At 49.7% G+C, this 15,952-nt stretch overlaps 1 protein-coding gene and 1 non-coding gene across 51 annotated transcripts in view; one reads left to right on the top strand and one right to left on the bottom strand.

Annotated features, from left to right (window-relative positions):
* The window catches only part of LOC144106767 (cell adhesion molecule Dscam1-like), a 163,831-nt gene that overhangs the window by 23,708 nt on the left and 124,171 nt on the right, over positions 1-15,952 (bottom strand). For 46 of the 50 annotated variants that reach the window (XM_077639628.1, XM_077639647.1, XM_077639618.1 and 43 more), the window contains 3 exons: positions 3,400-3,519; positions 2,509-2,676; positions 891-1,035 (listed from right to left, as the gene is read on the bottom strand). In XM_077639628.1, coding sequence (XP_077495754.1) covers positions 891-1,035; positions 2,509-2,676; positions 3,400-3,519 — 433 coding nt within the window. Of the gene's footprint in view, positions 1-890; positions 1,036-2,508; positions 2,677-3,399; positions 3,520-6,147; positions 6,439-7,723; positions 8,034-12,948; positions 13,240-13,771; positions 14,005-15,952 lie in introns of those variants that run through there. The other 4 variants (XM_077639651.1, XM_077639632.1, XM_077639649.1 and 1 more) reach the window with 4 other exon arrangements.
* On the top strand, positions 15,737-15,807 carry TRNAG-GCC (transfer RNA glycine (anticodon GCC)). The gene has a single exon. It is a non-coding gene; the product is annotated as a tRNA-Gly (tRNA).

Here is a 15,952-nt window from a genome sequence, read left to right as displayed (position 1 = left end):
ATCGGTCCAGACTGGCATTTTTGAGAAAACTGAATGTGAAGATTGCAATCTGGTCAGTCTACCTTTGCGTTGGGGTATCGCCACGTCCCGCAATGCGCTAAGATAAGACCTCATGTTTGATGAGCGTCGCAGCTTGCAACGATTAAGTGGCCAAGCTTTTATTTAGGCGGATTTCTTTTCGTCTGGCACATTCTATCCATGGTATGTGAGTGTAGCGGAAAACTGGACGTCTTTCTTTGTCCTTTGTCCCGTTTTGCACTGCACTCACATACCGTGGATCGCCGTTACCGACTCGCCCAAGTTTCTGCCCTGTGAAGCACATTCTATTACCGCAAGGGGCGCGTGGAATGGTGAAATTTTCACAGATTTCTCCCAAGTTCTGTCCAGATCAAACTGTTCCCTTGTAGGTTGCGAGACCTGTCATTTGATCGGGGTCCGAATGACCGTAGATGTGAACGGTTTTTTTTTTGTTGGCCAGTGCCTCGGCTGTAGTACTCTTATGAGTGGCCCGAGTACGATGCCTGGTAAACTTGGGCCGTTTTTAGACATAATTCTTTTTATTCGATTCCATTTCTCATTCATCCAGCCGACTGGCAGATCCTGGCGATAAGGGGGGCCGTGGTTTCGATTCAGCCAATGATAAAGGGCAGAGTGAACAGAACTACAATAGAATATATGCAACAAACCGGGCCAAACCTTCACAAATTTCGCGCCCGGTTCTATTTGGCCTGCCTTTGCCTTCAGAATAAAGCCTTGTAGCCAGGCAGTCTGAGTCCAGAGATATCTATCTACTAGTACGCTACTCTCCTCAGTACCTGGCGTGGAGGAGCCTGGACGTCCCAGGACAGTGGCGCTTGTGCGAGATGCTCGCCAGCGTCAAGAGCGCTCACCTCTCGGTGGAAGGAATAAGCGGGCTGTCGTCTTTCTCCCAGGTGACCACCAGGGGGAGCTCGCCGGTGACGTCGCAGGCGATCTTGGCGATGTCTCCGCGCTTCACGGACACCTCGTTGGAGCCCTTGGCGATGGTGGGCGGCACTACAAGCGCACAAGCACAGGCCGACGGCAAAGGTCAGTACTAAATGGCATGCGGGGACTGTGCTTTCTCATTGATTTTCTCGAACAAAACGACTATATTAAATCCTCAACATTAGAAGAGCCATCAAGATACGTCTGAATCCTGCCCTTGTCTTTTCTCTGGCTGGCGTTGAAGTACTTTCCGCAATACGTCAAGCGCATTGTCGTGACATCTCTACGGACTGACTGCGTCTCCGTTGCCGCTCTGAGGAGGCTTGTGTTACGTATTGCCTTGCATGGTTCGGATCGAAGCTATGCACAGCTGTTGCTAAGGGAATACAGGCCTGAATACAAGGGTATAGCAGAAGGGTACACTGGCGCTTTCTGTCAGAGGTCACGGATATAGCATGCCGGTCCTGCTGCGACACTGAATGGCGCTGCATGGGTGAAGGTTCACGGTTCATTGGCGCCAGAATACAAGCGACACTTCCTTCTTACCCTCCGATCATGTTCATAGAAGACAGGTTATGAACTTTATTCACTACAGAGATCTAGTTTGAAAAAAAACTAGACTCGAGCCGTCGCAAGGTAAGTTAAATAGTTGTGACGAACGTTTTCTGTGTCCTAGCTTTAAACAGCGCTCGTGCTGAGCAAAACGGGATTTTTTTCTGCACAAAATGACACTACTAGCAATCTCAGTTACAAAAGCAAAATTTTTCATTCACCAACTGACTCTTCTCTCGTTATGCTTCCGCGTGTAAATTACGAACGACAATTCTCCTAACCAGTGAAGCTTTCACTACACTCTGCCTCGTATACGATGCACCCTTCGGTGTTTTCGATGCAGTCTGTAGGCAGTGGAACGGACACTGTGCACAGGCAGCGGCTTTACTACGCTTAGCGTAATCTTGGACACCACTGCCGCGGAAGCCTTCAAGCGGGATCGTTTCTTAATGGTGTGAAGCTACACATGGGGCTTGTCACATGAAGGACGCAATAGGGAAAGATTCCGGAATAATTTAGACCACCTGCGGTTCTCGACACTCACATCGCGCAGCACACGGGCGTTCGTCGCGGCCGGAATTCTACCCCATGAGTTAAGGTTCAGCAGCCGAACCCCACAGCCATTGAGCCTTCATCGCGTACGGTGCAGGATTGTCTTGTAAAGGCTGAAGAGTGCCGCTTATCATTACAGGTACAGCTTTTGTGTCCGTTTTTTCCTGTGGTCTCAGTTCCGTTTTTTGCGCGCTGTTTCGTTAGAATCAGGGTACCAACTGTCCCGGCAATTTTCCGCAATTCCATCTACGCGAAGAGGCCCAACTATCGTTATGTGGGCCCTCGGGAATGACGTAGTGAATGGGTGCGCCGTGTTCTCAGCCCTTAGCACATTATAGCTACCATAAGGGAGATTAGGAAGCAGCCGTGCTAAGATGCGGCAACGCCGTTGGCATATGGCGACCGGAAGGTCAAGGCACTCGTTCTTGGGAAGCGTACCGTGAACGGAGACGGTCACCGTCTTGCCCAACGACGGTTCGATGCCGTTGCTGACCTCGCAGCGGTAGACGCCGGCGTCCTGCGTCTCCACAGCCGCCACCACCAGGGTTCCGTTGTCGAGGATGCGCTGACGGCCCACGGGGTGCAACGGGACGAACTCCCGGTTCCCTGGACACGAACACAGCAAATCAGGCGCAATTATTAAAAAGCATAAGTTTAAAGGAGTGTGCAGGCACAACGGCGAATCACTGCATAGTTTGAATAGACACGCACGTATGTGCAGTGTTTCTCGACCGCGGCTTGCAAGCAAGAGATGTACGGAGAGTGCAAAGGGCTAATGCGAGCAACGGCGAAGAGGCCGACATGAGCGGAGCATTTATGACCTTGAGTTGCACACTGGGGCAGATGGGAGACGACATAGACAGGAAGAGAATGAACATTGGAGGCGGTGATGGTGTATAGCACAATGAGCTGCCGACTCGATGATGAGGAGAATGCACAGTGCACAAGGGCATGCACGCGAGTCACAGGCGCACATACACTACACACGGCTTGCCTTCACAAACGCCTCTAACAGTGGAGTCTGCGGGGGAAAGTGTTGTGTGCAATTGGCTGTCTGCAGTTTCTCAACTGTTCTGAGAGCACTGTATGGAAGCCTAGTATGCTTTTTAGATTTACCAGTTGTGATAAGCGCACAAATGCCACGGGCACGATAGCAGCCTGAATATCGCAGTGTACGGAGGCTTTCTGCACTTTTTCAAAGCAGACACATCTGTGTCCGTGCGTCGTCACGCACGTGCTGTATCACTCATCGCGACATATTCACTGAAACAGCCCTGAAAGTACTCGGTGAGCGCATTCAGAGCGAAAAAATCAGTCAGGGCGCCTTACCAAGTTGTATCTTCCAGACCACGTTGGGTTTGGGGTAGCCCACGGCCCCGCACGGCAGGTACAGGTTCTTTCCTTGGATGGCTTCGGCGTCACTCGGCTCCGCGGACCAGACTGGAGCGGCTGCAATCGCCCCGCGCACAAAGCCCCGCCCAAGGAGCGGATGAGCGACTCGTTCGAATATCGCACGCCGCAGATGTTACAGCTGGCAAGTTCAAAGTTTGGGAGGCTGAGTTCCGCATCACACAGCTAGGCAAGTTTACGTTCAGATTCCGATTATAGGAGGCTTTGAGATCTCCTGTTTCTTGCTGCAGGGGCAAGATGCGATTAATGCACAGATCGCGCAGATGCTAGCTGCAGAAAGGAAGACATTGCCGAAGCAATCTGCCACGCCTTCTAGATGTTATCGTGAGCGCGTGGTTGGAGTGGGGTTTGATGGGCACTTCTGAACTGAATCACACTAAGGGACTTAAATTTGAGGGGTTTAAGTGGTGCTCGTAACGAGGAGCGGCAAAGATACTCATTTAAGGTAAGTGCTGCTGTTAATTAAGAGTAGCTTAAGTTATTCAAGTTTTAGGTACATCGGCAGCTACCGCTAGACGGCGTGGCTTAAGGCGTTAGCCAGAAGCTTTACTGCAGCTCTTAGCAAAATAGATATTTATTGTGGCTCCTAAATCAGTGCCATTTAAATCTTCCTGAAACATTCACAGCATTTCACATAATGAATACCACAAATTAACCAAAATACTGCAGTAGCTCGCCCAGGCGCAGAGAACTAAAGTTAAGAAAATCCGTACAGTGTCGACCGCACGCGCAGACCTCGAGCTGTTTGCCTGCTAGATGACTTGCACTGACCCTGTAAAGCCCGCCGCGTCACCTGTGACACAGAGCGTAAAAATGTGGATAATTTTATTTTCTGCTCACATCTGACTACACAAATTGCTAACATAGCATCACAAACGATCTTTTCCAACGTATGTATCAGAGAAAGGTCTTAGTATCAGCTACCAAACATGGAGGCATGAGGCATAAATTTAGCAAATGCTAAACCTAACAGAAAAACAGCCTAAAATTTATGCGGTCGTGGTGCTGCGTTGGCAGCTGATGAGGCAGTTTTTACATTTTCTCTCCTTTTACTGAATGCTGTACGTATTTTTTTTTGCTTAGTTTTGTCGACCTTAGATGGTAAGAAATTTCATCGCCAAATGCCCATCAGATGCCAGGCCGACGGTCTAGACTTGTGCAATGGACACTGTACGGGAGGCAACTGGAACAAACAAAACGTCACTCGAATCGCGCAGAAGCTTGACAGGGCAGTCAACACCAGCCGTGGTTCGACCCGGCAAAGATTGTTCTCTTTCGCGTCCAGCTGTCCTGCCGAAAGCAGCAGCAAGAATAACGTGCAAGGCAAGGGCTGTACTCACGTCCGGAGGAACCACTCTCTCCAACAAGAGCTGCTGCGCTTTGAACACACATGAAAGCCAACCCTAGCTGCCCCAATAAGAGCTCTTGATTTCTATAATTTATTAAGTGCTGCACCGTGACCTTTGAGGAAGTCAGCGTACTGCGATATTCACTGTATAGCGACGGATTAGCATACAGCTATGTATAGCTGTATGCTAATACATAATAATAGGCTATAGCCTTGTAATACGGTTACAGGGCTGGGAACCAAGTCCACCAGGCGGTCCATGGTCGAATCCCATAGCTGCTACGAATTTTTCTCGAACTAAGCAAGAACATTTTAAAAGGTTACGCGGCGTTCTTCTGGCCACAATTTCTGCTCTGGTCGATGCTAATAGTACTTGTTACGTAGTTGGGAACTCTAGTCTCAGCTAAGTGCATTGCATCAAAGGAAAAAAAACATTATTTTTTATTGCTTTTTCATAGAGGAGGCTTTTCTGAAACACAGGAACTTCTCGCGTCTAGGAGAAGATACACATGTTCCGGCGAAGCGCTTCCTCCCCGGCTTCGGTGAAAGCCTCTTCAGGCTTGCGAATTCCCGCTATTGAGCGGGACGATAGCCGTGTAAAAGCTGCAGCATGATTCCGCTGTTGCCGCCTTTTTTAAAACGCCGGCTATTCGTAATGTGTGAGCCACAACGCCAAAACAACCAGCCACAAAACGGGAATTTTTTTTTCATACTTTATTGTTATTGAGCAGCAAGCACAACACACATATTTCCGAAGCAGTCAAAGCGAAAGAAAGCGGAGTTGTGGTACACAGAATTGTAAGACGTGCCGAGGATAATTCAGCGGATGCGCCACGGTGTTTAGAGCTGAGGCAAAAAAAAAAATTACGGTAAAATAGTAGCGTACGGACAACAACGGGAAAGAAGTGGGTGATAATCGCGCTCGGCCAAAAAGAGATTGTATTGCGTGTTCGAAAAAAAAATGTATTCACTGAATGCGCCTCTGCACGCTGTGTTTCCGTTCGGGGTACTGAAAAATGGAGACCAACAAATGACGTCATCGAGACAGCCCGCGATGAAACATTGTCGTAGTCGTCAGTATAATCCGTGGTACGGGATCTCTACCCGCACACCGTGCGAGAACTAGGAGGACACGGCACGCAGGACACAGGGGGACACAGGACACATGTAATGGCAATGTGCTTTTAATGGAACAAGACACGCCGAACACCAGCGATAACAAGCGAGTACAGATAAGATTTGGAACGCCCAGAGCAACAAAAATGGCGGCTTTACGCGCGTCTACGCGCAAGCGAACGTTGTGCGTACCGCGCACCCACCTTGGACGTAGAATGTGGCCCACACCGCCGAGGTGCCGACGGCGTTGCGGGCGACGCAAGTGTAGTTGCCGACCGAGGCCGGCGAGACGGCCTTTATGGTGAGCATGGCCACGTTGTCGGCAACGTGCGAGACGGTCGTCCCGACGCCATCTCGCGAGAAGATGGGCCGGCCATCGTGGAACCAGGTGAGTGCGATCGGTCTGGCTCCGGCGATGGCCACGCACGAGACGACAGCCGTGCCGCCCACGAAGGCGTTCTTCGAGAAGGAGAACTCCTGGAGCACGGGTGGCTCTGAAACAACGGAGGGTGCGGTCGTTTAGGAGAGTGGCGCGTCACCGGGAAAACTGAGCTCGAAACTGCAAATGCATCCTGCAGAGCAGGAATTGAAAAAGAGACATTGCAGGTGAGGATGCAGAAGCAACAGAATAGAGCGCATGAAATCTAGAATGAGGTGTGGTCAGCAGTGGACCCTGCCAACAACCAGCTGGGCTAAATTTCAACCCTACCGCGCGGCTGGAGAGTTTGCGTTAATTCGTCTGTGTTGAGCATTAAGTTGGCAGTAATGCTCAGCTTCATACGCTGCTGATATGGATGACGCGGACCAGAACGATGTCCTTTCTGCGAGGGTAAAAGGGTCCAGGTCCTGAGGACCTTTACTCTCGACGGTACAAGGACTGAGGTTCGAAACAATAGTTATCCTTTTAAGGAGCAAATAACTTTGCAAGGAACAAGGGCGTGTAAAAGGGTACAAGGTACAATTACGAGGCCACAGAAATGTCAAAGATGGCTTGCAAAACATGAGCGTAACATGGTAAATCAGCATCCTTCAACATAGCAAAAGCATTGAGCTACACTATAAACCCCACCTTCACCTGAATAAACTGATTGATGACGAAGATTTATAAACGTTAGCTTCAGATATGAGAGAAATCGGGACCCCACGAATGCTCTCATTACATCCTAGCCGTGACGCAACCTAACCGCGATGCATCGCTGATGACATCAATTTGTTTTCCTCTTATTTTGGAGAAGGGAGCTGGGACTTTTGAGGGAAATCATTTCTCGTTCAGTTCGTTCTGGTAACGCTTGTTCCCGGTAATATGTGCGATTTTCCGAAAGCGCTCGGACTGACGCAGAACATGCCACACGCGGCTGACGCACTGGCGTGTCTCACGCGCAACTCATGAGCTGCCCGCCGAACTAAGCTTGCCGTGTAGCCATCACTCAGGTCCCGCAAAAGTAAGAATGACGCATATTTACAATCATCGACGCCATGCGACAAGCGCAATAGTTTGGATAAACTGAATGGAATACGAACGATTAATACGAAATGTTAACGTTCAATGTGGCCGAAGTTTTCTGCTGCTTAAGGAGAGAAAAAAGTCAGTTTATCTGGAATTTTCAAGGCGCACGAAATTTTTAATTCGTGATAGCAGGCATAAACGCCTGTAAAAGACATACTCCCGCGAGTATAGTAAGTGGTGTGCCCTCTTTGCTGTTCAAATATCACACTTGCTTGACGCTTCCTTAGAGTTGTGAAATGATTGAGGAAAAAAGTGAAAGAAAGGCCACTTACCGTGAGCTGCGGTTCCCACGAACCACTGCGCCAAGCAGCAAGCCAGCAGGGTTGACGCCAACATCATCGGCATCCTCCGTGCGAAGGCAGCTGCTATCCGCCGAAGCCCGATTCTCTCCGAGAACTTCCGAGCGATTGACAGCGAGATCTCGTCAGCTTCCGCTACATCCGCGCGCACTCGGGCGATTGGCGCCGAAGGCTGCTGCCGCTTGGCGGTCACGCTTGGCGGTATTGGGATGACGGCGAGGTCTCGAGTACGCGACGGGCGAGACCCGCGAAAGCGATACGACGCGTCTTCCGTCCGCGCTATTTGCTTGATTCGCCGCCGTCGCGCGCCCGTTACGTCACGCGGAAGAGTAGCGCCATCTCGAGGCCGGTCGGACAGTTGCGAGCGCACCTCCCGTTTCGCGCCGCGCTTCGGAATTGCGCGTTTATATTTTGTTCGCGTTTGAGACCGCAACTGTGCATGGTTAGTCCCTTCACGATGCTGGTCGAGCACAGTAGTGTAAACGTGTGGTTTAGTGACGTGCGACACAATGTCGGCGATTTGTAAGAACGGCCGAAGGCAGTAGTTCTTGGCGTTTTTGTGCCTTTACGGGCAGCGCAAGTTGACATGTCAGGAGTTTGAGAAACGATTAGGATAATCAGTGAGAAAACATAATTAGTGTTATCGCAGCAGCATGCCGGCTTCGTGATTATAACTATCAGAAACAAAGAACGAGACGATAAAGCGCTGATGAGAACAAAAATATGCTTCAGCGCTGCGCAAAGTGCGTACGAAGAGGAATGCTTGTGAACTAAGTATCAAACACGTTTTTCAATAGAGAGGTTAAGAATAGAAGAGACGTATTAGGGCAGATGTGTGCCGGTTTACCGGACAACGGCTGCGCACGCGCAGTGGCCCTACTTCCTTTACAAAAAATTATGTAGACAGTCTACAGACTGTTCAGAGCTTTTATCTATAGAGTCTGTAGACTTTCTGCAGACTAATCGTATAGACAAGTCTACAGGCAATGCAACTCCTATAGCATAGAGAGTCAACAGATAATTATAGATTTATAGCCATTCACTCTTAGCAGAGCTTTTCCATGTGCAGGCTATAGGTTATGAATGCACCAAAGTGAATATGTATAGCAAGGTAATGGAGTCAATAAGAAAGTCTATAGACAGTGTATATACCATTTGCATAAGTGTTAGACCCACCCCTGTCACTGCTCATCCGCAAGCATCCGGTACTCCGGTATATACGTCTATGCTAATGCGTCTGCGCTCTGCTAAAAGTTTCTAATATGTCTTTGCGCACAATCCGTTACGCGAAGCTTCAGATGGACTACCTTAACTTAGAAGCAGCGCGCGGAATACGTCATCCAATGCTTTCAGACGAATCGAATGACAGGTGAACTAACAATACGTAGGCTGCTTGTACGGAACAGTTTCTAAGCCCAGTGCGTTGGAGGAGCGAGAGTGACGGATAGAAAATTAATGTAAAAGGAAAATGCACAGGCCTCTGACTGGCGACCCCATCGCCACTACCACTGCCGCATGCAGATAAGAGAAGAGAGGATTAGCAACTGCGGTGCCTCGCAACGGAAGCTGTATACGTAGAACGCAACAGTACTTTCTGACTTCAGCTGCAAAGTGCTGGTTCCGCAAAGTGAGTTCAGAACTTCATTTTGTTTTAAACGGCCTATGAGGAGCGTGAATCGGAGACATTTTTTTTTTGGCGCGACACGCAAGGGATAGATCAAAAACTGAAGGCTCGCCATACTGCTTATGGTGGGCTTTCTCCGGATTTCTATCAGTCCCGTCTGAGCTGCGCTATAGAAACTCATTTCTTCAACATGTAGCACCATCTGGAGTTATATAGTAGGCTGTGAATCGCCAGAACAAGCACACACGTGTAACCTTGCCGACGTGCGACTTTTCCCTTCAACAGCGTAAGGTTCAACGCTTCGCGTCCGCCCACGACTGCAGTGCGGCTCACTGAAGTTTCTGCGCAGAAGGAGTTTCGCATGTACCAAAGCGGCAGCACGTTGCGTGCAAGTTCCGGAAGAACAAAGGCAACGCTGAGGCGTATACCACTTCTTCCGCGGCCCCTTGCATAAGGACGCGTTCGTTCGGAGTGCACACAGCGCGCATGCATGTCGTCGCACTGGACTCCCTCCAACGCGCAACGGACCACTGGAGCAAGACGGAAGGGAGTCTGCGCTGACGCGGTCCGCTGGGCGTCGCGGACTCTCACGCGCAACATCCATGCGTGATGCAGCACGCCGATGAGACGTCGCGCGGGTCCCGCGCAAAACAAAAACAATTCGGAAACACTAGGAAGCCCCGTCTCGTTCTCCAGGAGTTCGGATGTTCGCGGCTCCGGTTCCCACGGTCGGATTCAATGGAAGATTCACCAAGCGGCAGATGACAGGAGGACCAATATCAGCCGCAACGGTCCGGAAAGGTCGGGACACCAGGGTGAGCTCCACAAAGTACGGATTGCAGGCTTTATCAAGCTGCAATCATTGCAGGCAGCACTCTCAGAGGCTGTGCGATTGCGAGCTTATTTTAAGCTGTGTAGCCAAGATTTTCAGCGTAGGGGTGCCTGGGAAGCTCAATGTGCAATATTTGCGGCTCTGGAAGAATTGCGTTTGGTCACTTGCATGCATACATACAGTGCCGCGAACCTTGTCGGCGGACACTGCTTGCCGCTTTGGCGTCTCCCAAAGGTGAAATATAAGTTTAGCGTATTTAGCCTCAGGAACTCAACCTTGTAGCACCAGCGGAACGCGTATGCACACTGTACGTTGTAGGGCCCTTTCAAGAACCTGCCGAGATCGGCTTGGGCCGTAGGGACCGTGAGGACCTCGGATTAGGTCCTCTTGACGAGTCTACCGTGATCACGTAGTCCACATGGGTCCGGGGGCGCGAAAGGTTGCAAATGTTTGGTGAGGAAAGGAAACACGGAAAAAACTCTCGGTGGACATCAGAACCGTACCATAGGGGAAGTGATGAAAGAGGGAGTGAAAAAAGGCAGTTTGAAAGAGGGTGCTTTAGTGGATGCTATGGAGTTAATTTCGATCACCTCGGCTTCTTTAACGTGCATTTGCATGGGACTGCGCATGGGCCCATATAAATTTCGCCTCTATCAGAACGGGGCCGCCGCGGATGGGATCCAACTCTATGACAGCTGAGCCACCTAGGCGGGCGAGCGTGGGCGTAACACACTAGGGTGGCTCTCACACCAAAATTCTGAGCTCTTGTAATGCGCTGCAGTGGCAGTGTACCCGGGATTATGAGAGCCGTGGAAAACTGGTCAGTTCCCCAAGCATTGGAGGCGACGCATGTGTAGTTGCCAAAGTCATCCGGTCGAATCTCTCGTAGCGTGAGTGTCGACAACGTGTCCGACTGCCTCGTGACCGTGACACGTTTCTGGCTCTTGAGCGCAAGACCGTCCTTGAACCAGGTCAGATCATGGGGACCCCGGCTGCCGCTCTTGATGGCGCACGTGATCATCGTGGTGTCGCTCAGAGACAGGTCGGGAGAGAAGCTGAAGGCCTGAATCTTGGGGGAGCCTGGAACGTGGTTTTGCGGGCGTCCACATTTTGTCGCAAGTCCTACTGCATCCTATTCAGACTGTTATTCTGCATGCACGAAATACTGCTCATCCTGGGACTGTCATAGATGGGTGACTTTAAAAGGAGACTGGGAGGTAAGGTGAAAGCGGTTTGTCGGTATTTTAACTCGACTCACTAATCAATTTTGCACGTGCAGTACTCGAGGTTCCGACAAACTGAACTGTACTTAGTGCAGACGAATTCGCGAACTACGTGACCTAAGCGGAGTTGCCGAATAATGGGATGTAAACATGAATATTGATTGTTACGTTATTCTCCGAAAACTGTTCAGATAGAATCTAACTATAACGATCTTGATATTTATAGATGAGAGGAACGCGTTGCCGAGCTAATCTGGCTGATTAGTGTCACGAACTTGTTTATGCAATTGATAAGATAACGCTTACCTTCGGCGTTGGAAGTCGCTGTAAGGAAAGATAGCAACGCGAAAGTTTTTACGGCGTTTCCTAGACGCGTCATATTGATGTACACGCGGCCGGTTCCGACGGTGAAGTGTGCAGCAGGCGCTCTCAGATCGGAATTGCGTGATGTGCCGCGGAGGGGAAGCCTCAATATATGTGCACTCTCAATGGAAAGCTAGCGCCATGCAACGGCTCCGAGGTGAACTAATGTTTCCGACGCGGAACCCTTGGCGCGAAACATTCAAAAGGCGTTTTGCGTCGGTCGAGCCTGCGAGAAGTCAGGAGTGGCGAGTAGAAGGAGCAGACAGGGAGAACAGGACTGTTCAGGGAGGTGATACAATGCTCTTCGAGTTCTGTGCAGTATGCGCTGCCCTATTGCACAGGACCGTTGAAAGCGTGCATATTCGGGCGCCTGTTGTTAGAGTGAAAACTGTATTCACAAACGTAAAGTTCTGTGCAGTATGCGCTGCCCTATTGCACAGGACCGTTGAATGGGTGGATATTCGGGCGCCTGTTGTTAGAGTGAAAACTGTATTCACAAACGTAAAGTTCTATGCAGTATGCGCTGCCCTATTGCACAGGACCGTTGAAAGGGTGGATATTCGGGCGCCTGTTGTTAGAGTGAAAACTGTATTCACGAACGTAGTGACCATAAAGCAAGAGACTAAAAATAAATATGAGCAAAATAGAGGTGTCAATTAACAAAAATAGAATAATTACGCCTGTAGCGCACAGCTTTCAAAACGGTAAGTTCTATATCCATCATCTGTGCAACGCGCCTGCGGTCCATCGCGTGTCGGGCGCACCAAAAGCAATAGGCGATGTAAAAGTCATCAACAGCTTAGTTCAGATCACACTGTTATTTCTTCTTACAGCAACTATTTAGTAGGAAACAGGGATAGGCGGAGGGTGGAGGTACAGCTCTTCGACTTGTGCTTTCGTCTTCTTGTCATTCGGGGTTGAAGAAATGACTGTTCGGTGAAAGAGCAAATCTTTCCATGTTCTGCTATCCTGACATACAGTCGAAAACACGGGCGTAATAGTCCAAAATGCGTCTATCGCCGCTCTCAGAGCCCTCAACTCCAGAGTCATCCAACACACGCAAGCGCCGCTACCGTTGCCAGCACCGCCTGGAGAGGAGTAGCGTTCGCCTTGCCGTCGAAGAAACCTCGAAACCAATGACGAACAGCCAGCCTACCTGTGACGGCTAGGTATGCCGATGCCTGGTCGCTGCCAGCAGCGTTGCTAGCGGTGCACGTGTAATTGCCGTTGTCTTCGGCCGAAATGTCCTTTAGCGTGAGCGTCGAGATGGAGTCTCCCTGGTGGGACACCAGGGCACTGCCCCTCGCAACATCGCCCAGGGTTTGGCCGTCCTTGAACCAGCGCAGATTGTAAGGACCGTGGCTTCCTTTTCTTACGATGCAGCTGATTACTGCCGTGTCGCCGACTGAGAGACTGGGGAACCTGAACTCTTGCACCTTTGGGGGTCCTGAAACGTGTGCCTTGTCATTCAAGTGACGGATTGCAGCATTAATCATTTAAATATTATCCGAGCGTTCTAGAAAACCAGATCAACGCACTCAACCGTGCCTGCGATTTTGGAACGAATTGCTGAGCACTAGCAATATGGGCGTCCTTTAGTTGATTTCTTTAAGTTTGTTCTCTTGCCGTTTTCCAATGGACAATTCGTGAAAACAGCAATAACGATATATATAACGTGTAGAAGTTTGCTTGCAGCTTCTGGAAACACAGCTCCGGCAGCATTAATAAATTTCGGTGCTCTGTATAATAGAACATGCAAGAAAGGATGAAATTTTAGCTGGCTGAATGGTACATGCAACAATTAATTTCCTGCTGCTAAAGTCCTGCTTGTAAGCGGAGTGTTTCTAAAACAATTAATTTAGCCGAAGAACGTTTTAGAGGTCAGTGCAACTACGAAGGCCAGGACTAAGGCGAAATGATCTGGTCGAACGAAATGAGCACAATGTGAAATAATGGAGCACATGAACCGAAAGGCGTACCTGAGGTGGCCGTGGCGAAGTTTAGGACAAGAAGCACCAGGCATCCGCTACTTAGCGATCTAGCCGTAGACATGTCGCCGGACAGACTTCGCGCGGTATGCAGCTTATACAAAGGTTTCCTGAGATGCTGAGCAGCCCTTCCAACCCTGGAAGGCACGGCTTCCCCTTTCCACGAAGGGCTGGTGTGAACGGGCACAGGCGAGACTTATTTGTGACGAGCCCAGATGAGAAGTGAACCTTGGGTGCGCGTTGACGGGCGTTCGTAAATGCTCCAGCTAAGTGAAGTTAAGATGCCAAGCGGACAACTAGCGCCGCCTGTGGGGGATTTGGAGCAACCAAACCGGAGTGCGGATGAAAGGCGAGCTTCTTCCCCTAAGTACCGAAACTGGGCACTGGTGGTAACGAAAAAAAAAAGTGTGTAAACAATGACGTTTTCGAATCGTGAATTTTCACGCGTTTTTATTAACCACTGGCAGTGAAGATTATCGCATTTTAATGAAGACTCGAAAAACATGAGCGCGGACGGACTACATTTTGTTTACTACCGACATTGTCCGCCAGAACTGTCTAAAGTCGCAACATTTCCCAACGTTCTGCTATTTCTGAAATTATTCTTGTACTCGTTTTGGCAGCGTAAATCGTGGAAATAAAATTGCAGTCTGAAAAATGCCGCAGTATCCCTTTAACAGCTACCGTGTCCTCTTCACACAGCCGCAGCTACTGCACCTTACTGTACGGCGGAAAATAGATAGATGCGCTATAGGACACTAAAAAACAAAACGGAAGAACGGAGAGGGCTGCGTTCCCTCTCATTCTATTCCTCCGCCACGGGTGCCAGTATTAGTTTGTAGCTACTGTTTAATTAAGGATACTAATTAATTACGGTTGTTAGGAGCACATTTATTCAGGTCTCAGTATAGTTGCTGAGCATTTCTCCATTAATTTACGGTCGCAGTATTCTTAGTTTATGGTAACTTTTTAACGATTCCCAATTTCCGGTCCAGCGTACAGGTCGCCGATATACTCACGATCTAGCACCAGGTTAGCCAGAACACCGACATCAAAATTTCGTCGTTTTAATTGTTTCTAACATCCCTTTATTCATGTATACCTTCCAAATGGGGATTCTTCCGAGATAGCTGACTCCGCCGATAAATTAGAAAGGTCGGGGGGGGGGGGCTTAGGGCGCCGTATGGAGACGACATATACGGCCCTTTTCAAAATGTTCCCCGGCCATTGATTTGGTTTCGTTCTTGGGCCATCTGAGCGGCCCGTATAGCATGGCTGCACCTGATAGATATCTCTAAAGCCCCCCCCCCCCCCCCCCCCCCCCCCAAAAAAAAAAAACATTTTTCCTCACTCCCTGAGAGTTGTGAAGTGCCAAATATGTTGTCAGGGCAAGGAGAGAAGGAAGGTTGTTAAGAACTCTTGATAAGCGCGGTGCATTACTCGCCCATCGTAGCAACCGTGATGCGAAGTTGGTCACATAACCAGCTGGCCGACTGTGGAGCGTTTCGAACTGCTTGTCCGAATTCAGCGTATTTTGCGAGAAAGCACACGGACACATACCAAATAGAGAGAAAGAGAGAGAGTACACAAAGGGCAGAGGGGACAACTCCATCGTTATCAAAAATATTCCGTTCATACGCCTCTGTTACATTGCATGGCTGCTGAAAGGTGTGCGAAAGCGCTTGACGCCACACAGGCGTGCGTCCTGCCGCGGCCTTCACAACTACGAAGTAGCCGGGCCGAAAAAGAAGTAAAAAAAAAAAAAAAAAAAAGGGGGGGGGGGCGAGTAGGCATTAATGTGGACAAATGAAGTTGAGCAGATCTCCAGAGCGGGAAGGAACGTAGCTTCCAATTAAGAGCGCATTACGCTCGCCGCGCTTGCAATGCAGCTCATTGAACCGGTGCCAAGAAAAGACCCGGTATATGTTCCGGCGATTGTCCGTCTGCTTTCGTGTCGCGTCGGTGGTTCAGTGGTAGAATACTCGCCTGCCACGCGGGTGGCCCGGGTTCGATTCCCGGCCGACGCATGCTTTTTTTTTCCCGATGTTTTTTTTTTTTTTCTAGTAACTTTTCACATCCCCACCACAGGGCACTTCGTTACGGCGTACGGGTGACAACAGTGGGAAAGGGAGAGAGAAGAACGTGGCTTCCAACGGCGTCACCAGCACGCGT

Source organism: Amblyomma americanum, chromosome 10, assembly GCF_052857255.1.
Source record: "Amblyomma americanum isolate KBUSLIRL-KWMA chromosome 10, ASM5285725v1, whole genome shotgun sequence".
Taxonomy (NCBI): domain Eukaryota; kingdom Metazoa; phylum Arthropoda; class Arachnida; order Ixodida; family Ixodidae; genus Amblyomma; species Amblyomma americanum.
This window is presented reverse-complemented; position numbering and strand designations above follow the sequence as displayed.